The 24,612-nt window shown below is 46.1% G+C and overlaps 1 protein-coding gene across 2 annotated transcripts in view; it reads left to right on the top strand.

Moving 5' to 3' along the window:
- The window catches only part of Scube2 (signal peptide, CUB domain and EGF like domain containing 2), a 66,148-nt gene that overhangs the window by 13,046 nt on the left and 28,490 nt on the right, over positions 1-24,612 (top strand). Inside the window, exons 5-14 of one of the 2 annotated variants that reach the window (XM_028894626.2) lie at positions 4,933-5,058; positions 7,292-7,408; positions 7,515-7,604; positions 11,982-12,098; positions 13,084-13,206; positions 17,674-17,790; positions 18,995-19,117; positions 19,560-19,676; positions 19,918-20,004; positions 21,779-21,883. In XM_028894626.2, the coding sequence (XP_028750459.1) occupies positions 4,933-5,058; positions 7,292-7,408; positions 7,515-7,604; positions 11,982-12,098; positions 13,084-13,206; positions 17,674-17,790; positions 18,995-19,117; positions 19,560-19,676; positions 19,918-20,004; positions 21,779-21,883 (1,122 nt within the window). The remainder of the gene's footprint in view (positions 1-4,932; positions 5,059-7,291; positions 7,409-7,514; positions 7,605-11,981; positions 12,099-13,083; positions 13,207-17,673; positions 17,791-18,994; positions 19,118-19,559; positions 19,677-19,917; positions 20,005-21,778; positions 21,884-24,612) is intronic. The other variant, XM_037211574.1, reaches the window with a different exon arrangement.

The raw sequence follows: 24,612 nt of genomic DNA on the forward strand, positions 1-24,612 counted from the left end.
TAAATAGAGTGCATTTCAAACATCAGTACATGGTTCTGGAGAAATAAGGTGTATTATTTGCCAAGTTTTTCAAAAGGATGCTGCAAACCACAGTACCAGTGCAAGCCTGCCCCTTGCTCTGAGCTGGGAGTCGGGGCAGGAGTGGGAGCTGCATCCTCCCCCGGGACTAGCCTCTTGCAGCCTCCAGCCACATCTGGCCCTTCCCTGAGTTTTGAGTTTCTTGTATTCTACGCTTCTAGGGCTCTGTGGGGGTGTGAGGGGTGGAAGAGAGGTGAGACTCCCTCTCTGGACTGGAGGCCCCCTATGTTCTCTTCCTCTCACCCATTCAGCTATTACCACTCTCTGACGCCCCCCCCCCATACTCACTGCATAGAGCTTATGTCTTCTATTAGTACTGTTTTTAAATTCCTATGACTTGGGAGGGAGAGCATTAAGAGCAAGTGGCCAATCAGTTATTTTTAACTGAATGTCATCTGTTTATTCTCTGCTTCTTCTTAAGCCAATGGCACATCTTAGTGGCCGCATTTCTCTGCTGTTGCATCTGACTGTTTTTAGATTTAGGAGCCCAAATATTAGACAATTCATTTTAGCATATGATGCTTATGGATTCCCACATCTTAAGAGTGGAGTCTCTTTAAAAGTTCTTTCCATTATTTAATTACAAACTCATACATTTATTGTTTATCGTGGCTTTAGTGGACTTTTCACGGGTTTCTTCATGGAAGATGATTTTGCCCCATTTTCCAAGAATGGTGCATTAGGTTACACCCGATAGGAGCGTTGGGGAAGTTTGATGGCCGTTGTCACCCTCGTCTCCTCATTCTCAGTGCTCATGTGGGGAGAGTCAGAGACACTGTTCTGATTTCTTCTCATGTTAGGCGTGGCCCTTGAAGGGTGGCCATGGCTTCTTTCTTCCTGCGGGGGGCGGAGGGGGGGGCTCTGGATTCTGGTGGCATTGAATGACATTTCACAGGAAGTCAGAACAAGATGGGACTCATTTAAGGAGTCAGGCAGAGAGTGATGGGAATCTCAGAGCACCTCACCTTTCAGTTGCTCAAAGCTGCTTCCAGGGAAGTTGCTCTGACTTTCCCCTCTGGTGGCTGGGGAGGCAGGCAATGACCTGCTGCTGCTGGAAAAGCCATTGCCTCCACCCCCAGGATAGACTCCGCCCACCCACAGCAGCTCTCAGGGCTTCTGGTCTCCTGCTTACACTGTGTTCCAGACCCCTGGCTGAGCCTCCTCTCCCCTCCTACCAGCCCCTAGACTGATTTGAGAACCAGGTTTCTCAGAGCAGAGGTAAACACCAAGGCAGTTCATTCTGCGAGCTGTATTAGAATTCTAACCCTTCCACAATTCAGACATTCTTGGATCCCCTGATGAGTACTTAACATGAACATAGATGTCTGGAACTAAAACCCAAATCCAAGAATTGCCTTTGTGGTCTGGAAGCTCTCTGGTTCTCTGTTGTGTTTCAACCTGACTGCTGGGCAGATTCCTGCCAGTGTGAGCCAGCAGGTTACAGCGGTTTGCAGTGGTGACCCCCTTCCTCCTGAGGATTTCATTCTTCAACTAAACGACTTCTAAAAAATCTTAGGACTCCCTCCTTCATGTATACAGTCTCCAAGAGGAGACTGTATTCAAACAGACTCTAAAATTCACCATGGAAAGTGGGTAAAAGAAAGTTAACATCACAGGCAAGTATTTTCTATTGATACTGTTTTTTTTTAAATAATAATTTACTAAGTATTTTTCAATAAGGAGAACTAGTAGCTGACTTTGATGGAAATTCAAGCTACTGCATTTTTTGTTGGAAATCTTTAGAAAGCCCAAAGCTGTGATAAAGAGAACGTGTGTTTTCACCCATGTAATGAAGGGTAGGCTGGAGAGAAACATCACCCTCAGCCCGCCTTTGTTCCTATTCAGGGGTGCTCAGGCTCTCAAAATGAGCATTTCTCTTTTGTCTTGTCTGCTCTGAGCGTATTTGGACAGTGTACTGATGTCCTGGCCAAGCTGCTGGGAGACATCGGGGCCATAAGGAAGACTATGCATATTTCTCATTTTATATAATATTTTCTGTCACATTCCCAAATAATATCCTTACTTTAATAATACTAATAATTTTTTTTTCAAGACAAGGTTTCTCTGTGTTGCCCTGGCTGTCCTAGAGCTCACTCTGTAGACTAGGCTGGCTCCTTATTCTAAGTTTCCAGAAATATCCTAAAGTAGAAGCCTGGTCAGGGAGCAAAATTTGGGGTATCTCCAGGGTTTCTGAGCATCTTCCCTTTTGGTGAATCTTTAGCTTTAGACATGACTACCAGACCAGGTCTTAAGAGAGTTAGTGCCCTGGCTGGGCTTCCTGGTTTGAACCAGATCCATCTGCCTCCTAGCCATGGCTGTGTTTTGAGTTGGGGTGCCGGGAAATGCTTTGGGGGTCACCTCTTGGAAAGCCACCTGCACAGTTCTCACCTCCTGGTGACTTTAGGTCCAGTTTGCTATGAGGGGACACCAGAGACAGTTTCTCTGTATATTCTGATGGCTTCTGGTCTTTCTTATGAAAAAAAATATTTCTTGTATAAATGAATGGCTCTGGGGCAGCAAAGGTCACTTTACAAATGGCTTAGGCACATAAACAGAGTAAGATATCCCGAAGGTGAAGGGAAGTTGTTTGCGGATAGAGTTTCTATGGGTTCCTACCACCGTATTTTGAACACTGTTAACAATTACCTGCAAGAATCACCCCGACTCAATGACTTCAAATGCTCCACTGACCCAAAGACAAATGCAAGACTTGCTGGGTCTTTTGGGGGAGGGAAGGCCACTCCCTCCACGGGCAGCGCTCACCTCCTGTGCCATTTCAGTACTGGGGCGGGAATGACATCTTCATAAAGGACCAGCCAGAGCAGAGAGAGCTCCGCAGCAGCCCAGTGCAAACCTCTTTCTGTACTCCTTGACAGCAGCCCTTGGCAGGGGCGCTGAATCCCAGCAGCATGCAGCAGATTGTGTGCGGGGGCATGCAGCTCAGAACTGTCAGACGAAAACCAAGGTGGTCTTGGACAGACCCAAGAGAGCAGAGGATGCCCTAACTGCTGCGCTGTCTTTTGAAATAGAAATGTCTTTGGAAGTAGCTCTTCCCCAGACACACAGGCATAGAGAGGAGACTCACTCGCTTCACCAGAGTCTATTGGCTATGGCTTTAGGGGCAGAATACAGAATAGTGTTCAGTCCTAGTGAAGCTGAATAAAACCTTCCAGAACTCAAGTTTAAAACAGTCCTCCTAAGTCTAGAATTAGAAAGTCTTGTGGGCTCTCTAAGCACTGAGAACCAAACCCCTCTCTCAGGGGTGTTTCTGAGTTGTACCACACAAATGCCAAGAAACAACATGTGTGCACATCCTTGCTAATACAGTCCTGACCGAGAAGACATCTTGAGCATATGCTTGGCTTGGGTACCTAGGCAGCAAGGTCTCGGCGAACTGGTTTCCTAACGAGGCAGGCTGCTGATAACGCACACATGCGCTTTTTCTGCTGTTGTATTCTCAACCCATAGGTTGCAACCCCCTTGACAGACCTCTACCTCCAAAAATATTTACGATTCACAACAGTAGCAAAATTACAGTTATGAAGTAGCAATGAAAATAATTCTATGGTGGGGGGGGGGTCGCCACAACATGAGGAAGCGTATTAAAGGGTCACAGCATTAGAAAGGTTGAGAAAGAACTGCTGCTTTAGATGTTTGTTAAACCACCAAGGATCGCAGCTCCCTGATGTATCCTCTTTCCCACCACCATTAGCACAGATTGGGTCTGAGGGACTCTTACAGAACAGCTACCTTCATTATGTGGCAGCTAAAGGAGCCCACATGCGTGAAATCCTCCCCCCTCCTTTAATTCTCGTGGTTGTTGTATCATGCTGTCTGTGAGAGGCATGACGCTCCGAGCATGTGGAGGGAGGGGCCAAGAGAAAAACTGAGGGTCACTTAAGAGAGGCCTCTAGGCAGCTGTCTGTGTACGCCTGATGAAGGAATGTAAATATATAGCAAACATAAAAATTTGGATACTGCTTTCTGGGATGAAGGCACCAGCTTGTTGGGAGGGCTCCTTTTCTTTATTTTTATTATTTTTATTTTTTTCTTTATTTTTAAAGGATTATTTTATGTGTACGAGTGTTTGGCCTGCATGTATGTCAGTAACCACGGGCATGCCTGGTGCCCACAGAGGCCAGAAAATGATGCTGGATCCTCTGGAACTGGAGTTAGAGATGGCTATGGGTCATCATGTGGAAGCTGGGAATTGAACCCAGGTCCTCTGGAAGAGCAGCCAGTGCTCTTAACAGCAGAGCCATCTCTCCAGCCTCAGCGTCTCTTCTTTAGGAAAACTGAGGCATTCTGTCTCTTAGGTGACAAAAGAAGTCTTTCATGTCTCTGTTAATTGTCCTACCTGATTTTAATACATATTCTTTTTATTTGTTTAGTGCGTGCGTGCGTGCGTGCACTCCTGTGTATACCCACAGGCCATTGCACATGTGTGAAGGAAGGTCAGAGGACGACTTGTGGGGATTGGTTCTCTCCTACTGTGTAGCTTTCAGGGATAAAACCCAGTTGGCCAGGCTTGGTGGTGTCTTTTGTCCACCGAGCCATCTCACCAGCCAGACACAGTCTTTAAAACAGTGTGGCTGGGGCTGTGTAGGGTGGCACAGGCCTACAAACCCAGTACTTGGGAGGTAGAGGCAGGAGCAAAATGAGTTTTAGGCAAGTCTGAACTACATAGGGAGTTCAAGACTGGCCTGGGCTACAAAGCAAGACTCTGTCTCAAAAAATAAAAATCAATGAAACATGGGGGCAGCAGAGACCCAGGAGGGCAAGCCTCTGGCCTTCCCCACTGCCCTCCCTGGCAGCTCTTCCCAGTGTCACCTGCTGCATGCTGTTGTTTTACAGAGGGCCTGAGCTGCATGAACAAGGACCATGGCTGTAGTCACCTCTGCAAGGAGGCCCCGAGGGGCAGCATTGCCTGTGAATGCAGGCCTGGTTTTGAGCTGGCTAAGAACCAGAGAGACTGTATCTGTAAGTATGAACTGTCACTCAGCTGAGGTGGGGACAGCCTACCCTGAGGTCAGAACAACCATCAGGCACAGCCACAACTCAGGGACACAAGGGCAACTTGTAGGAGTCTTTCTTTCCTTCCACCGGGTTCTAGGGATTGAACTCGGGTCACCAGACTCAGTAACAGGTGCCGGTGCCCCTTGGGCTCACACCAGACCAAAAAACTCCGTTCTTTCTCGTTTTCTTTCTTTCTCTTTTTCTTTCTTTCTCTCTTTCTTTCTTCCTTCCTTCCTTTCCTTTTCTTCCTTCTTCTTCCTTCCTTCCTTCCTTCCTTCCTTCCTTCCTTCTTTCTTTCTTTCTTTCTTTCTTTCTTTCTTTCTTTCTTTCTTTCTTTCTCTTTTCCTTTCTTTCTTTCTTTCTCTCTTTCTTTCTTTCTTTCTTTCTTTCTTTCTTTCTTTCTTTCTTTCTTTCTTTCTCTCTCTCTCTCTCTCTCTCTCTCTCTCTCTCTCTCTCTCTCTCTCTTTCTTTCTTTCTCCCCCCACCTATTTTTGAGACAGGGTTTCTTTGTGTCATCTTGGCTGTCCTGGAACTCGCTCTGTAGACCAGGCTGGCTTCAAACTCAAAGAAATCCATCTGCCTCTGCCTCCCAAGTGCTGGGATGAAAGGTGTGTGCCACCACCACCCAGCTCTTTTTTTTTTTTCTCTCTCTTTTTAAATTAAACGTCTTTAAGATTTCACTGCTTAAATACTGTTTGTCATAACATTTGAGGAATTTTTTTAAAAGCCACATTCCTGTGATCCCAGCACTTTGAAGGTGGAGGCAGGAGGATCAGGAGTTTAAAGTCATTCTTGGATACTTGGCTATAGAATGAGTTGGATGGCATCCTAGGCTACATGAGACCCTATCTCAAAAGACCACAAAAAGAGGGGGAAGCTGGGTGGTGGTGGTGGTGGTGGTGGTGGTGGTGGTGGTGGTGGTGCACACCTTTAATCCCAGCACTTGGGAGGCAGAGGCAGGAGGATCTCTGTGAGTTCAAGGCCAGCCTGGTCTCCAAAACGAGTTCCAGAAAAGGTGTAAAGCTACACAGAGAAAACCTGTCTCGGAAAAAAAAAAAAAAAAGGGGGGGGGGGGAACATAACCCAGAATCACATAACATAGTTTGTACTTTTTCCCCACATTCCTATTTAGTTATCATTCATATGCATGCCCAGTTCTTACATAGGTGTGATTATAGCACAAATATATAATTAGTTCTTTTAAATTAGAAAAATTACATATGCAAAAATTTAAACACTCAGAGGCATACAGTGAAAAATCTGTATCCTCTTTCCTATTTCCTTTGCCAGAGGTAATTCAGTCAGCTGCCTGATAGGTAGCTTTTTTTTTTTTTTTTTTTTTTTTTTTTTTTTTTTTGGTGCTTGTTTTTTGACAGGTTTTCACTGTGTAGCTGGCCTGGAACTCACAGAGATCCCCCTGTCTCGGCTTCCTGAGTGCTGGGATTAAAGGTGTGCGCCACCTCCCTGGTGCAATCACACAGTTTTATAGTTGGCTTTTCTGAGTGCTTTCACATACAATCTTCCTAATGCTTGGCTGATGTTGCATTCACGGTGTACAAAGAGTTGCCATTTCCTATGATTACCTTCCCTTGTAAGGAAACCAGGTGAATTTTGACGACAGCTGCCCTTACATAGACACGCAAATTAAATACTGTCAGTTTGTCCCAGACATAGTGCTAGAGAATTTCCCAGAAGCCCTGAGTACAGCAGGGGTGACAGGCACACTTCACCAGAGAGAGGGAAGCAGTAGTCTAGCATCAGCCACTTGGCATAATTTCCCCAGGCAGTGAATTGCTTCCCCACCCATCTCCCTCTCTGTGTCACTTGGCTCAGGCCTTGCTTTTGGTACTCCTGTGACACGGTGCCATTGCACACACAGACGCGGACAGTGTCGGAGTGGAAGGTCCGTCTCTGTGTCGAGTGTCAGATGTGCACCAGGTGCTCAGATTCCTGCAGAGTATGAATCAGTTTTGGGGGGAAGCACGGTGGTACACACCTCTAATCTCAGCACTTGGGAAGTAGAAGCAGGTGGATCTTTGTGAGTTCAAGGGCAGCGAGGGCTACATAGTGAGTTACACATGGAGTTGCTACTCCATAGTGAGACCCTGTCTCGAAAAGTAAGAAGTTCTTTGGAAACAAACCCGGCCCTGGTTGTGGAAACCTCAGTGCTTTACGTATTGACTCATTTTGATCTCAGTGACTTGTAACCATGGAAACGGTGGGTGTCAGCACTCCTGTGAAGATACAGCCGAAGGCCCCGAGTGTGGCTGCCACCCACGGTACAGGTTGCAGGCTGATGGGAGGAGCTGCCTTGGTGAGTGGTTTTCCCTCATTCCGGGGGAGGCTTTGCCTCAGCCTGCCCACCCCTACCCCACACCGGATCATGCAGCCTGACAACTGTGGCTTTGCTTCTCCTGTAGAGCAAGAGGGCACCATCCTGGAGGGCCCAGAGAGCAATGGCTCGTCAGCGGCAGACGGAGATAAACGGGTGAAACGGCGGCTGCTCATGGGTATGCCACCTTCTCTGCCCCTCGGCCTGTCATGGTCCCCTCCCTCTCTAGCTCACTGCATCAGGCCTGAGCTCAGAGCCCACGTGTCCCAAGGCCAACTGGACTGGGATGAGCAGCTTCTCTGAAGCCAGGATATGTTTTTCCTTGTCCCCAAACTGTCCCTTAGTCATAGTCCAGGACCCCTGGGTCTGTACCAAGTCATTAGAATAATCAGGTTAATGTCCTAGCACTGCCCAACTAGCTGTGAGACGTGGCAAGCCTCTCCGAGACTCTCCCTGTCTGTCGGTCTCTCTTTAAAATGGATGTAAGGGTGGGTTCAGTCAGAGTGCTTACCCAGCATGTCCAAAGTCCTAGGTTTGACCCTCACCACAGCATAAACTGAGCTTGATGTCCCATGACTATAATCCTAGTACTTAGGAAGTGGAGGCAGGAGGACAAGAAGTTCAAGGTCACCTTGCTTACATAGTAGTAATAAATGTAAGGTAGGCATAGTGGCGCACACCTTTAATCCCAGCACTTGGGAGGCAGAGGCAGGCAAATTTTTGTGAGATGGAGGCTATCCTGGTCTACATAATGAGTTCCAGTAGTCAGGGCTACATAGTGAGACACCCCCCCCACACCTGAGCAATAAATAAATAAAAATAAATAGGATGTAATAAAATCTTTTAGGGCTCTCAGGGAAGTCAATTAAGATAATAACGTGAGGTCTTCAACATGGCTCAGTAGGAACGGATGCTTGCAGTCAAGCCTGATGACCCGAGTTTGATCCTGGGACCTCCATGGCGGAAAGAGAGAATGGATTCCCACAAGTTGTCCTCTGGCCTCCACACATGTGCTGTGGCACATGCACACTACACACATACATAATAAATAAACATAATAGATTTTTTTTAAAGATAATAATATGCAGAAGTGCCCAGAGTCCATCCAGGCTGTGGGATACAGTGGGTGGCCGTGGAAGGCTACCTCTCCTCTTTCTGATTAGCTGGAATGACAGAGCGTTCTGGGCAGCCTCCAGCTTAGCATGGCCATTTATCTGTCTTTGTGCCCACCAGCCTTCCATCTCTGACTCAGCCAATGTCAGCGCTAGCGGAGCTGAATGGAGAAGAGCAGCACTTGGCTGGGGGACATGAGCCAGCTGGCCCTCAGCCCCACCAGCCAAGCTAGAGATGAGAGAGAAGAGGCAGTAGCTGTGGGGATGGGGCCAGACAGATCTTTTGACACGTTATAATGGAGAGTTTGGTTTGGCTCAACTAAAACTGTCCATCTAATAGCTCCTGGGTTGACTAGTCAGGTAAGATATTGACCAACCATTGGTTACCAAGCAGGGGACTGTTCTGATCTCTTACTGCTGAATTTTCTTTTCGTTCTTCCTTTGTGCATGTGTGTGTGCATGCACAACACTCACCCTTGAACACAAGCTCGGAGGCCAGAGCTATCTATATGTTGGGTATTTTCCTCTAGCACAGTCCACTTTATGTTTTGAGACAGGGTTCTCGAACTGATGCAAAGCTCACCAAGATTTGACTAGACTGGCTGACCACTGAATTCCTCAGAGCCTCCTGTTTCCTCTCCCCTCCCAAATAAAGGGTGCTAGGGATTCAAACTCAGGCACCCCCCCCCACATACACACATTCCTCCCATGTCCTTATCGAAATTTAAGTCAATATTAAGTATTTACATTACTGTGAGCATCTACACACAATTTGCCCAAGTCCTCTAATGCACTGTTGTTTTATGCTTTCTTTGGTCGCAAGTAGGAGAGCTGTTTTCTAAGAACCACCCACCGGTTCCTTTTCCTTTGGGAGTCTTTGGCAGGGCTTTAGAAAGCCCTTCCTTCCCAGTGTGTTCAGAGGCAGCGGCACGTCTCAGCTCCATTCTCTTCTCTGGCCGTCAGTCTCCTCTGAGGCTTCCCGCCGCTGCCTGCTGCGGAGCCGACTCCTGGCCTGCAGCTCGGTCAGCTGCGCCTTTCCCAGGGGCCTAGGAAACCCCTTTGCTGATCTCCTGGTTTGGCACTTCATATTGTGGATGAGATAAAGGTTTCTAAAAACCTCATGTCCCTCAAAGTGCCTTCATGTGCATTCTCCCTTCAGCCTTCATGGAGAATTTGGCTCATTATAGAATTCAGAGTTGGAAAGAACATTCTGTCTTCAGAATTTTGACACCAGTGCTCATTATTTTCATCTTGTCCTGTCCCATCCTCCTTTCATTCCCCTCCACCCCATCTCATGTAGCCCAGGCTGGCCTCGAACTCACCAGAGCTAAGGGTGACCTTGAGCTTCTGCTTCCGCCCCAGGCGCTGGGATTACCTGTGCCACAGTCTGTGCATTGCTCTGGGTGGAGCCCAGGGCTTCATGCATGCTGAACAAACCCTCACCCTGCTGAGCTGCACCCCAGCTCTCTCCGTCTTACTCTTGATCCAGTGTGTGAGACCTGTAAGAGCTTCACTCCAGACATTTTCAGGGACTTTTCTTTGTCCTCGGTGGTCTGAGATTTCAGACCTTGTCCGCTTTGGTGCGCTCTGTGCTCGCTAGGTCTTTAAGCTGCTCTGGCTGCCTCTTGTCCCTTGTTCTTTGCCTGCTGACAGTAGTAACTCCCGGGATCCTCTAATTTTCTTCTCTCTTCTCTATATCTTTTGTTTCACTTTCTAGATTTCTCATTTTTCCACCTTCTAATCTTCCTGCAAGATTCTTTTTAATAATTTCCACTTTCTTGTTTTTTTCCAGCATTTACTTTGGTCTTTGTTATAGGGGCCTGCTTGTATTTCATGAATGCTTTTCTTGCCCCCCTGAAGAAACTGTGTTTTACTCTCTCTTTTCCCCCATATTATCTTCTTTAAAATGGCTATGATTTTCATTGTGTGTATCTGCATGTGAGTACAGATGCCTGCGGAGGCTGGAGCCAGAGGCATCCATTCCCCCAGGGGTTGGGGTTACAGGCAGTTGTGAGCCGCTCAATGTGGGTACTGGGAATTGCACTCAGGTCCTCTGCAAGAGTTTGATGCACTTTTAACCACCAAGCCATCTCTCCAAGTTCCTTCCTCTGTTACCTTTGTTTTCTCTAAGTTTCTTTGTTGTTGTTGTTGTTCGATTTGGTATGTATCTAAAATTCTAACTAGCCTAAATATTTGGTAATCCTTGACTAGTTTTTCTTATTTGATAGAGGAAAAACTAAAAATCCAGTTGGATCTTATATTGATCGATGGGCTTTGTATTTGTGTGACTTCCCATCTGACATCTTTCCATTTGGGCGAGTTGGTTTAGCATCTGAGGAGTCCTTTAGTCTCTTGCTTGGGGATAGAAGCTTGGCCCCCAGCATTCCTGGCTGAGTCTGGGTGGGTGGGTTTAACAGTCGTCTTTGCAGGCTCAGACTTTCATCCCATCAGCTGTGCCTGCCTTTCCCTCTCTGTGTTCCCTGATGCACTCACTGGTCTGACTTCTCAGAGTGTGAACTGCAGTGTGAACGGCACCGTAGCTGGGACCCGGTCACCATCCTCACCTCTGCTTCTAGAAGAGCGTCCCATCTCTAACTCCTGGCTTTCCTGGATTCTGGAGTTCATATAGCTTTGCCTGTCAATAGCCCCTCTGCAGACCTGAGGGATTCACTTCCTACTCCACTGACATGCCACATCCTAATAGTTGACATCTTTTTTGCCTTCTCTTCCGTTTTCCTTGTCCTTGAGGAGCTACACGTTTAAACACAATCTCAGTGGAGTAAAGTTTGGAGAGTACAGCTATCACGTTTAATTAGTACTAAGTTCGTTCCCCTAGGCTTTCAAATGAGGTAGCTACGGAAGTTTCTGGACATCTGGGTGCTAACATTGCATGTTGACTAGTACTTGCCTGTCACTGAGAATGACCATGAGAAATGAAGAACTTCTGGAGTTCATTTTCAGTAGTTACGACAGGCCTTTTCAGAGAGAGACTTGTGAGTACATTGGCATTTGCAAGGACAAAATCATTAGTGGGTAGCTAGAGAATGGTCAGGATGGGGAAAGGGCCCATCACACAGATGAAAGAGAAGCTTCTGGAATAAGAAAGGAACATCCTCTTTTGCCATGTTCAGCACTCAATCTGCCAGGTTGAGTGGTCATACGTAGCAGGCTGTTGGCTGTAGGTCAGCAGGGAGCTGTGGTGTATGGAGAATGTTTCTACAGGTTGGGAGGTACCCTCATTCCTCTGGTCACCAGTTTTTAGAGCAGCCCTTCTTGAAGAACAGGAGAAACAGCAGCAGCCATCTCTCTCTGTCTCAGCTGCAGGTGGCAGAGGCCTGGGGGTGTGACCGTGAGCACCCCTCTCTGCTTTCAGGGTGGTCAAACAGTAGTATCTGTATCAGCACTCCTTTAGGAAGCTAACCGTCCTTCCCACCTCTCGTCAGAAACGTGTGCTGTCAACAATGGAGGCTGTGATCGCACCTGTAAGGACACGTCGACAGGCGTTCACTGCAGTTGTCCCGTTGGATTCACTCTCCAGGTGGATGGGAAGACATGTAAAGGTAGCCTTCCCTTGTCCAGGAGCCGGGGGATTGTGGGGCTGGGGGCCTGGGTTGAGGGAGCCCTGCACTGCTGATGTGTGGATAGAGGTAGTTCTGTCCTTCCATACCATTTGAGTGCTTCCAGATTTGCTTACAATTCATATTGATGGGAGCTTTTCTTCCCTGGCCTAGTGGACGGTTATAATTGAGTAAGCTTAATTAGAAATGACTTAATTACACTAACTGTTGAGAAGGTCAGCCTCTGCAAGCATCAGATAATCCATTTCAGACAAGTGGCCTTATTAGCAAAAGGCAGTTCATGGAACATTCATTGGCAGCAGATAAGATCAACCTATCATAAATAATAGCCTCAAGATTACTATGTAAATAACGGCCGAGATTATTATCCAGGGCACTTAACGAATAACTGTACCATTAACTTTTAGTAATGAAGACAGACCCTAATGACTTGCTGGTCTTTCATGGGCAAGAGTACAAAGGGTTTGTTAGTTCTTTAGCATGATAAAAAGATAGATAAACTGGTTATGAGATGAAACTGGGGAAAGATAAGATGAAGTATCAGGAATCATTAAAAAACGTTGAGACCATTTGGTCATTGTGTAATTTGCCAAAACAAAAGCTCTTGTCCCTTACAGATTTAGTCATTAGACTAGACTAGAAAGTATGCTAATGGAGGTTGTCTCATCTTTGGAGAACATTAGAGGATGAGAATAAAATAAGACATGATGTCACCACTCCTTTCCAGGGGTTCTTTCCTTAATGCTTTCAATGGCATGGAAAGTCAAAATTGTAACTGGAAGAGGGACTTGTCTTTCAGTCAGAAAGGAAAATGCTTGTAAGATTGAAACCATCAGTGAACATGCTTACGTGCTCTTGTGGGTCTGTTTCTTTCTGAGGATAAGCAACACACACAACAGCAGTTTGGGGACCAGGGGAAAGCCAGGCAGCTATTGCTCCCTGGTTCCCTAGTGCTTGCCTGTTCCAGATATCGATGAGTGCCAGACCCGGAATGGAGGCTGCAATCATTTCTGCAAAAACACCGTGGGCAGTTTTGACTGCAGCTGCAGAAAAGGATTTAAATTATTAACAGATGAGAAGTCTTGCCAAGGTATGTGCTGAAACGGTAGCTGAGGTGTGTAGGGAGCCCCTGGGTGGGACTGAGAAGGTGTGAGGGAGCCCGGGTTTTGGTAGAGACCGGCTCACCCTGCTCCTGATGGAGTCATGGATTCCAGTCTCCAACCTGGATGGCACCTGCTTCATCTTTCGTTGAGTGAAAACAAGGGTGTAGCTCACTTATGTTTTGGAAACTAAGCTTTCGGCATCCGAGAATACCCTAGAAAGTCCATCAGGTCTGACTACAGCAGAGCGCGCTGCTAGAAAGGGAACAGAACACATGATACGAGCCGAGTCACAGCTGGGGCCTGAGATTAGAGGTCATTTTCCTTTTCTAAAAATTATTGTACTGCAATTGAATATTGGACAAAAGTTGGTGGCAAAAATCTGTAGATTGGGATAATACTTCTTCCTAGCAAAAAGTTGAGGTCAATTTATCCAGAAGCAGCTGGTCTCTTCTAGCCCTTACCATGGATGACTACTCTTTGAGGTGAGCGAAAGGGAGTGAGTGGAAGAAATACTGCTTGGCTCATGGGAAGATTATAGACCTGACAACCCCTTTTATTTTCGTTCTTTTACTTAAAGACTTATTTTTTTAAATTTTTAAATATGTGTATGTGTGTCTGTGTGTGGGTGGGTACATGTACGGTGCCCACAGAGGCATCAGATCCCCTGGAGCTGGAGTTACAGGTAGTTATGAGCCACCTGGTGTAGGTGCTGGGAGCTGAACTCCACCCAGTCTTCTGGAAGAGTGGTATATGCTCTTCATGCTGATCCATCTCTTTAGCCCCTAGAGACTCCCTTTCGACTGTATCCTTCCCACATAAGGTGAGCAGCAGTTGTCAATGTTAACAATTGATTTAGGACAAGCATCATTCCTATTGTAAATGAACAGCTTTCATGCCTTATTACTATATAAAGAAGAAAGTCTCAGGAAAGATATACTGTCTTGTTCCATTTCTGGGAATAAGGACTGCCTTACTTATCTTATTAGGCATCTCAGCATCTGGGGCTCATCGAGGGGTGGAGGTATAACTCAGTTGGTAGATGCTTGCCTAGCATGCACAAAGACCTGCGTTGGACTTCAGCACTGCATAAACCCTACATGGGGTGTCACACCCCTGATCATTTGCACTAGGGAGGTAGAAGCAGGAGGACCAAAGCTTCAAAGCTATCCTTGGCTACATGTCAAGTTTGAGACTAGCCTGGCTAGACCCAGGCAAAACAGACAAACAAACAAAACCACAAAAACCTCAAACCAAAGAACAAAACAAAGTCCAGCACTGTATAAAAATCAGAATATACAATGTAACACTGGGAGCTGGGAGCTGGTTCAGCCGGCAAAGTGCTTGCCATGTAAGTATGAGGACCTGGGTTTGGTCCCCATCACCCACTTATACAGCTGAGTGTGGCGGTATGTGCCTCTAATTCCAGTCCTGAGAGGCAGAGACAGGAAAACACCTACAGTTCAATGGCCAGCCAGTTTAGCGGAATCAGCAAGTTTCAGGTTCAGTAAGAAGCCTTGCCTCAAAAAATAAGGTGGGAAGCAATTGAAGAAGCTCCTGATGTTGACCTCTGGCCTTTATATGCATGTGCACACACACACATGAACACATACACACACACACACAAGACAAAAGATGTAACAATTGAGAAAAAAAGACACTTTACAGAGTAAACTAGGCTTTTATTTTCTTTGTTCTCAATACAAAATTTGCCTGGCAGTTCAAATACATTCTCCTTTAAATTCAGTGAGTTAATTCTAGGTCATTATTTTGTGGTTTTTCTTTGGTTTGACTTGGAAAGCAAATTTGCTGTTCCATATAATGTTTCTTAATGTATAGGGCAAGAAATATGTTTAAGTTGTGTAAACACATTAAAAAGGAATTAGGAAAGTGATCTCATTATTTTTGGCAAAGCAGACATCCACAGCGAGCAGCCAAAGTCAGCTACTGAACGAGGGCACTTTGTCAGCAACTGGCTGAAGTTGAGAACAGATCTCACGGAATGGGCATCAAGTCCTAGGGAAGAAACTGACTTTTTCTCATTTTCCATCCATTGCTCTTGGTAGAACAAATATTTTCACAGAGTGAATTTGCTGAAGAAACTGTTGGGATTGCTGGGAAAACCCAGGGAAGAAGGGCTTTACAAGAATTTGCCCTCTGTGTTTTGCGTTTTCATTTTTCTTGATCCATGAGCCCCCTGCCCCGTTTACTGTTATTATTTTGAGTTGAATCAGGTCCTGATTGGCCTGGAAACTGCCAAAGCTTAGGCTGACCTTGAACTCATGGTGATCCTACTGCCTCAGCCTCCCAAGTACAGGCACACTACCACATTTGGCTAACATGTTTGCCTTTTATTTTATTTTATTTATTTATTTATTTATTTGGTTTTTCGAGACAGGATTTCTTTGTGTAGCTTTGCTTCTTTCCTGGAACTCACTGTAGTCCAGGCTGGCCTCGAACTCTCAGAGATCCGCCTGCCTCTGCCTCCCAAGTGCTGGGATTAAAGGCATGCGCCACCGTCTGGCAATTATTATTATTTTTCCTTTTATTACTATAACTTTTCATGGCATGTTGGATATAGAAAAAGTGGTCCAGTCCGATGATGTGGTTGTCATCCACTAAGTATGACCCAGGTTTATCTATTTGGAGGCACCAGTTAAAACCATCCCAAGAGTTCTGGGAGTGAGAGAGAAAAAACATGATCAGGTCTATAGATGCAGCTTCCAGAGGCTGGTTTGCATGGCCCCGCTTGCTGCTAGGGATATATCCCCACTGAGCCAGGGACATAGACAGAGGGCACTGGGAAGAGTAACATGTTAATTCTCTACCATAGAAGAGTAACAAAACCAAGAGATTTTCCAAGTAGATCCAATCTATGCCTTAACCAACCTGATTTCAGCATCTTTCATCGAAAAATCCCCGAGGGTATGAGTGTTGATGCAGAGGGCATTGAGACACAGATCAACTGGCCTGTTGGGGGCAGAAGAGTAATTCTGCAAAGATGAGGAAGAGGTAGAAACCAGAACTGTCTCCAGTTAAAGCATTTTCTCATTTTGTTTCACCATTTACAAACAAAAATAGAAAAGTAATCATGAATAGCTAGCATTTATTATTTATAGAATAGGTTATGAATCTATTTTTAGGTATCTTATTTGCCTTCATATGTGTTAGTTTGCCTTCTATTGCTGTGACGAAACGCTGTGATCAAAAGCAACATGGGGAGGAACGGGTTTATTTGGCTTACATGTCTTATCATGGCCCATCGTTGAGGGAAGTCAGGGCAGGAACTCAAGCAAGGCAGGAACCTGGAGGCAGGAACGGAAGCAGAGGTCGTGGAGAGACACTACTTACTCGCTTGTTCTCCATGGCTTGCTTAGCTAGCTTTTTTTTTTTAAAAAAAACTTTATTTATTTATTTTTATTTTTATTTTTATTTTATTTATTTATTTTGGTTTTTCGAGACAGGGTTTCTTTGTGTAGCTTTTCGCCTTTCCTGGAACTCACTTGGTAGCCCAGGCTAGCCTCGAACTCACAGAGATCCTCCTGGCTCTGCCTCCCGAGTGCTGGGATTAAAGGCGTGCGCCACAACCGCCCGGCTATTTATTTATTTTTATTTTATGAGCACTGGTGTTTTGTCTGTATGTATGTGTGAGGATGCCAGATCCCCTGGAACTGGAGTTACAGACAGTTATGAGCTGCCATGTGGGTATTGGGAACTGAACCAGGGTTCTCTGGAAGAGTAGCCAGTTCTCTTAACATTGAGCCATCTCTCTCCAGCCCCTCAGCTAGCTTTCTGACACCACTCTGAATTACCTGCCCAGGGATGACACTACCCACAGTGTGCTGGATCTCCTACCTTAGTTATTAATCAAGAAAATGCTCCACAGACTTGTCTACCAGCCAGTCTTATAGAGACATTTTTTTTTTTCAAATGGAGTCCCTCTTCTCGTGACCCCAGCTTGTGTCAAGTTGTCAAAAACTAAAAAAAAACCCACAATTTATATAACTTAAATTTCTCAGCCCTGCAAATAAGTATGAATGAGAGGATCACACGAACTTCAAAGCAAGTATATTTTACAATAGAATTTACAACCAAGGGGCTGGAGAGATAACCTGGTTCGGTTCCCAGTACCCACATGGCAGCTCACAACTCTCTATAACTCCAGTTTGAGAGAACCTGACACCCTCACACAGACATAGATGCAGGCAAAATGCTAATGCACATAAAAATAAATAAATCTTAATAAAAAAAAGAATTTACAACCAAGAAACCTGGGAATGACGATAGTTAAGATGGGCCCTTCAACACATTCTTTGATACGAATGAGCAAAGTGATGGGTTGATCAGTTTTCCTTACCTGTGTTGTTTTGAAGTTAGTCATCAAGTTGTGATTGCTATAAACACCTCTCCTCACACGGCAGAGTGGGCATCGGCTCCCCTCTCTTTGATAATTACAGATGTGGACGAGTGCTCATTGGAAAGGACCTGTGACCACAGCTGCATCAACTACCCTGGCACATTTGTTTGTGCCTGCAAAAGAGGGTACACACTCTATGGCTTCACCCACTGTGGAGGTGAGTGGACTGGCCCTCTATGGGGAGCCTGAGCCTGGGAGCAGGGCCACAGTTGAGGCTTGTCTTCCTCGACTGGGACAAAGGGTACACTCTTGGGAGTGGCAACAAGAGAAGAATCCTGTTAAAAGGGATATGCTAATATTTACCACGTGAGCACATCAGGTGTGGAACGGGGCCCTGAGCTCTGTCAGCCATCGACTCACCAGTGAACTGACTTGTGCTCATATGTGGAGAATGGGAGTCTTGCAGGAGCTGAGACAATATCCCATTCTTCCCAGCAGAAGATAATGTTGCTGTCTTCAGAGAGGCTTGGCAGGGCACCCCTAGTTCTGCTCTGCCTGAGCACCAGCTGCAAAGCCTTGGTTCAAGCCCTGTGGTTAAGGCTTAGGTCTAGAACTAGTCAATTCTAGTGACATTGACTCTCTCTCTTCATCCTGTGCCCAGTTAACAGTCTATGCTCATGTCTCATACCCTTATGGTCAAGTAGACTGTGGTATACTACTTTCCTGGCAGTCAGAAGTCATTGAGAATAGATCTAGACTCCAGAACAACTTGTCTAAGGTCACCATGGTGATTCTAGGTGGGACTGGGGACCACGGGCTGGAACACTTCCTGCCTATCCTGTGAGGGTGCCCTGTGTTTGAAAAGAACAGATAATGATGTTTTAGTAGAGGTGAGAGTGTCTCCCTTCTCTCTCCCCACACATTCTTGGCACATCTGAAAGCATATCCCCACCTTACCCCATCCATCATGAGACCCAGTGAGATACCCCTTGAACACAGATGTCAGCCTAGTTAGGAGCTACCTTCTAGCTTGGGTTCAGTCCTAAGTTATTGGAGACAGGTAGGTGCACACAGTTTTTCTTCTCTCAACTGTGGAAACAGTCAAGTAGGGAGTCTTAATTCTGTCTGTCTCCCTTGGGATATAGCCCAGAGGATGGTGGAGTTTCAAGTTCAAAGCCTAGGCAGGGTCCGAGTCTGGACACCCGACAGTGGTGTGTTCCCTTCTGAGTGTTCCTGTCAATGTCTAAACCTGCCAACCAAGGCTCATGCAGTCGAGTGCAGAGTGCAGTCAGCAGGTGCCAAGTGCATGTCCCTGTAAACGACTGTCAACCATGTGACTCACCTACGGCTTCTTCCTCAAGGGAGAGGCAGTCAGCTCTTGATGTACTGTTGTGACAGGGGACCGATTTTTTGTTCCACAGACACCAATGAGTGCAGTGTCAACAATGGAGGCTGCCAGCACGTTTGTGTCAACACAGTGGGTGGCTATGAGTGCCAGTGTCATCCAGGGTTCAAGCTCCACTGGAATAAAAAAGACTGTGTGGGTAAGAGGCTCCACCCTTCCATAGTTCACATGTGGCTACAGGCTCACCCTGAGCCAGGGGTTTGAGACTCTGTATGCTTCCATTCCCCACTGGGCCCAAAGTAGAACTTTCCCATTGGCTCTTCCTCCCCAAAGCGGCAGCAGCCGGTCTTTAACAAGTCCAAAAAACAGGAGATACTTTGCAGGCTCCTTGACATTTAGCTCTGTGCTTCGCATAGATTGGAGCTTCCTTCTGTTTCGTGGGTGCTCCTCTGCATGAAGAGCAGACAAAGGCTTCCTTGACCTCAGTGCGAGGCGAGGCTTGAGTCAGCCGGGTGAGGAAGGGGAGGTCGGTCATCTCTGCCTTCCTTTCTTGGGGCTTTGGCGCACTGACTCTTCATCACACTTACGTACTTAAGTACATGCGTCTTTTACCTCAAGTATCTGTGTTTTGTCCTGTCTAGAAGTGAAGGGCTTCCTGCCCACTAGCATGACCCCCCGTGCGTCTCTGCACTGTGGTAAGAGTGATGGAGGAGACAGGTGCTTCCTCAGATGTCACTCTGGCATTCACCTCTCTTCAGGTGAGTGGCATAAATCCCTGGGGAGGGTCTCATGGCAGGGCCTGTAGGTTTAGATGTGCTCAAAGGGCTTCCTGGTTCTGGACCAGATACTTCTTGAACACCAGAGGCCCTTGCTTTGAGAGTCCATGTCCTGGTATTTTTCTAGTGGCCTGTGTGGAGCGGGGTGGGGTGACTTAGCTGCTCCCAGGATAGCCTGTCATCTTGTTTATGCGTTTTGACAATTCCACATTCTATCCGTCAGGACTGCAAGAGGCCTACTCTGTCACCTGCGGCTCTTCCTCTTCTCTCAGAAGCAGACAGCAAAAGCCAAATGACTCTGATTTTGGGGGTAATTACCAAACTGTGTTCTTGTAGGGGCTCATTGCATTCAATGGCTCCTTCCATGGGGTGCTGCTCATGGGGGTGGCTTTGTCTGCTCTTTTCTTACTGGATGCTGTGAGCATGTTACTGGGTGTTCTTGCCCACAGCTCTGGGGTCTGATCTCTGACTTACCTGTGGAAACCATACTTACTGAGTGTTCCTTGTGTATTTGGAAGTCCTGCTCCACCTGGGTGGGTCACCATATTGGCAAGAGGTCCACAGAGCTCCGGAGAGAACGGTTTCATGGATCCCAAATTCTTTCTATCCCAGAGCACTTTAAAGGCCCAGTAGACACCATGCCTGGGACATATGATGTTGGTGGACGTGGCATGGACAGAATAGGGGAAGTGGAACTCTGTCTCAAGAAAGAGACCTGAACCTATTTCAGTTTGTCACAGTACTAAGAATAAAAGTCCAAATGTTTTCTGGAGGTCTCATCTTTCCAGATAAGGACACATTTGTCATTTTGTTACAAAATTGTCCAAATTGAGAACCACATTATATCTTGACTATATTGTCTATATTATAAAGATGTCCAAAGTTTGAAATCTCAAGCAAGATGGTAGTTTAGAAGTTAAAATACTCCAGCTACTATATGCTATAGTTCATAGACTAGGCTATTTAATCCACTCGAAACTCTCTGCATTAAATATTGGAGGCAGGTCTCACTTTGTAACCCAGGCTACCCTGGAACATATTACGTAGTTCAGGATGACCTTGAATTCATGACAGTCCTGCCTCAGCTGCCCAAGTGTTGGGATTATAGGAGTGAGTTTACCACACTTGGCTGCATCGATTTTATATTATCCTTATTAACCAAAGAAACCAAGGCACAGAGGGGTGGAAGAACTTAAAGTGACTCAGATAACTAGCGGAGCCGGGATTTGAACTCAAGCAGTTTGAGTTTGGAGTCTTAAGTGCTGCTCTTTGCTGCCCGTTCTGATGGATGTTAGGACCAAGCCAGAGGAGACAACATGGTCTTGTTCACCAAATCCCTCAGTGGTAATTCCTTGGTCATCTGGGATGCTCTAAGCATTGGCAAGCAAATAGCTAACCATCCTTACCAGGCAACCAGCTAAACATTTATTTTTGCCATTATCTCATTTAATCCTTAGCAATATCCTGGTAAAATGGGTGCTTAACTGTGTGCATTTAACACCTGAGGAATCTGAGACGGGGGAGATTAAGGATCATGATGAAGTTTTTACAGATCAGAGGGCTTTCGGTTAGAGGCATGGGCCCAACATATAGTTAAGATCAGTTTTGGGAGAACAGAAATCTGCACTCACTCCATCCCAGACTCCAGAAGTGGTAGCCACATCTAATGGCAGCCTCCTCAGCCCTGTCCTCTCCAGGAAGCCACACATACAAGAGACTCCCCTCAACAATCTTATCCAGATTTGAGTGGGAGGATACTTGTCCTCTTTCTCAGGAAGACACAAAAATGACCTCATCTTTCATCTGACTGTGGAGACTGTTGGGGGCCCTTCCTCTGTTACATTTGAACATTGGATCCATCTTTCCCTTGAGATAAGTTTAACTCTGAGGAGGCTTCAGGAGAACCCATGCATGCTAACGGACACTTCGTGATCCAAACCTTTATTGGTTCATCTTAAGGGTTAGAGGGGTTCATCGACTATAGCATGTGGCGAGACCCGGCCAGCAGGAGCTTGCCACCGCCCGCTGGGTGTTCTCTTCCTTTGCCTATGAAGGTAATTTCTTTTACTTATTTCTTTCTGAAGATGTCGTCACCGTCAGGACAAGTGTAACCTTTAAGCTAAATGAAAGCAAGTGTAGTTTGCAAAAGGTCAAGCTGTCTCCTGAGGGCCTGCGAGCAGCACTACCAGGTATGGAATCAGATGGCTGGTGCAGGGAGCTTGCCTGCATGTTGGGTAAGGGACCAGCTGAGCTGGAAATGGCCGTCCTGATGATGCAAGCACATGGCAGACGGCACTGAGCCATTCAGAATCTGCGGGGACTTGCTTCTCCAGGAGGAGGAGAGCCTGCCGTGACCCCCACCTGTGCAGTTCTGGGGTTATGCCTCAGGAGGTCACCGTTGATGCTCTAGGGAAACCTGGAGTTCCTAGAGTCGTGGGCTTGAGATGAATCAGCCACTTGTGCCTGCACTGGGTTTAAGTTTCTAATCTTAGAGTTTGGTTGCAGCATGAGTTCTGAAAAAAGGGGGCTGATTTGGAAATGATAACACTGGTGAACAAAGAGAGACTATCCAGAGTGCTTGCTGCTCTGGTGTTTGAAAACTGTGGCCCCCCCAGGGCGGTAGTAGAGCACGTGCCTTCCGGGGAGGGCCGGGTTTATTCAAACAAGCAAACTGACTGTGCTGATTTCTTCCCTAGCGTTCCTTTCCATCAGAACCTCAGAGAATGCCTCTGGAGTTTAAGATAAATCAGGACAGATTAGGAAGGTTTTTCTCTCCCCCATCTACCCTGAAACAGATAAACCTAAAGCTCATGCTGGCTATTCTGACTGCCTACGGTGAACAGTCGAGATGCATTTTGGTGCCTCCATTGACGGAACGTGTACACCTATTAACTATGTGTATTCAAAGAATGTTAATGACATAGGAAGGTGTCTTGTTATGTGGCTGAGATCATAGTCAGGGGTGGTGGCGCACACCTTTAGCCCCAGCACTCAGGGTTAGGAGGCAGAGGCAGGCAGATCGCTGAGTTTGAGGCTAGCCTGGTCTACAGAGCAAGTTTCAGAACAGCCAAGGCTACACAGAGAGATCCTGTCTCCCAAAATGAAAACAAACAAAAAAAAGAGATGGAAAGGTGGACAGTAGAATTCGATATGTCTAACTAATTGAAATTGTATATAAATAAAGTTGAAGAAAAAAAGCTCTAGAAAGTTGACTATATCATTAGTCATTATGTCTGAGTAGGAGAATGGTGATTTTGATTTTTTTTCTTCTGTATTTTTCATATTCTCCTTTCATAGTTACACTTTTCTAACTTTTATTAAATTTGTTCTTGTAAAATCTCATACATGTACATAGTGCGTCCTGATGACTGATACCCCTCCGCCATCCTTCACCTCCCTCCCACCCTATCCTTATTCCCCTTCCCTGTGAGTCGATTTCCCACATCCATGCCTTTTTGTTTGGCTTTGTGACCAACTGAGTCTAACCAGGGCCATTTGTATGCCCGTGGGTTTGGAGCTAACCATTGGAAGCTGTTGGACCCATCAGTAGGCACACAGAGAATGGCTGTTGCTCTCTCGGGATCTGTCAGGACACAGTTCGGGAGGGAGGGGTAGGGCCCCATGAGTCCCTTTGAGATCCGTGATTGGCTGTTGGCGGGCTCACTGTGAGTAGCTGCAGCTGCTGTGAGATCCTGATGGCTGTGTCCTGGCCGGAAGACAGTCCTCCACAGCCCTTCTCCCTGCCTTCCGGTTCTTACATTCACGCTATCCCTTTTCTGAGCTGTTCCTTGGGCCTTAACAAGGGTGGTTCTATTTAGGGCTGAGTCAATTTTTTTGTACTTTTAAAGTATTTATTTTTTATTTTTTTAAAATTTTATTTTATGTGTATAGGTGTTTTGGCTTCATGTGTATCTTTGTGCCCCATGTGTGCCTGGTGCTCAAGGAGGCCAGAAGAGGGTGTCTGATCTCTTGGAACTGGAATTACAAGCAGTTCTGAGCCACCCTGTGGGTGTTGGGAATCAAACCCGGGTCTTCTAAAAGAATAGCCAGTGCTCTTAGTCACTAAGCCATCTCTCCAACCCCGGTATTACTTGTTTTTTTTATTATTATTATTATTATTATTATTATTATTATTATTATTTGGTTTTTTGAGACAGGGTTTCTCTGTGTAGCTTTGTGCCTTTCCTAGAACTCACTTTGTAGCCCAGGCTGGCCTCAAACTCACAGAGATTCGCCTGCTCTGCCTCCCGAGTGCTGGGATTAAAAGGCATGCGCCATCACCACCCAGGGAGTGTGGTATTACTTGTTTTTAAAGATTTATTTTAATTTTTAATTATGTGTCCATGTGTGTGAGTATGGTGCCTGCCAAGCCCAGACGGGCCAGCTCTCTCTGGAGCTGGAGTTGTAGACGTTGTAAAGCCACCCAATGTGGGTGCTGAGAATCAAACTCTGGGCCTCTGCAGGGACAGCATGAGCTCTTAACCATACTGTGGTAGGAGCCAATTTTCCAGCCCAGGAAAGTATTAGTTAAAAAACTAGATTTGGTCTGGAGTTTACTTAATAGATTGGACCAGTATGAAGTAAGATGTTACTGGGAGGAACCGAGAGGAGGGTGTGCAAGAAGTCTACTTTTCATCAATTTTTCTGTAAATCTAAACTTACTTCAAAATACAAAGTGTTAAGCTAAACATGGTGACTCACACCTGTAATCCCAGCACTTGGGAGGCTGGGGCAGGAGACTGTTGTGAGTTCAAAGTTAGCTCTCAGTACATAGTGAATTCTAGGTCAGCCTGAAACACAGAGGAAAATTTGTATAAAAACAAAATAAATAGATAAAAATAGTGTTAGGGCCAGTAAGATGGCTCAGCAGTGAGGGAGCCTGCTGCCAGGCCTCACAGCCTGAGTTCGATCCCCAGGA

This window comes from Peromyscus leucopus, chromosome 1, assembly GCF_004664715.2.
Source record: "Peromyscus leucopus breed LL Stock chromosome 1, UCI_PerLeu_2.1, whole genome shotgun sequence".
NCBI lineage: Eukaryota > Metazoa > Chordata > Mammalia > Rodentia > Cricetidae > Peromyscus > Peromyscus leucopus.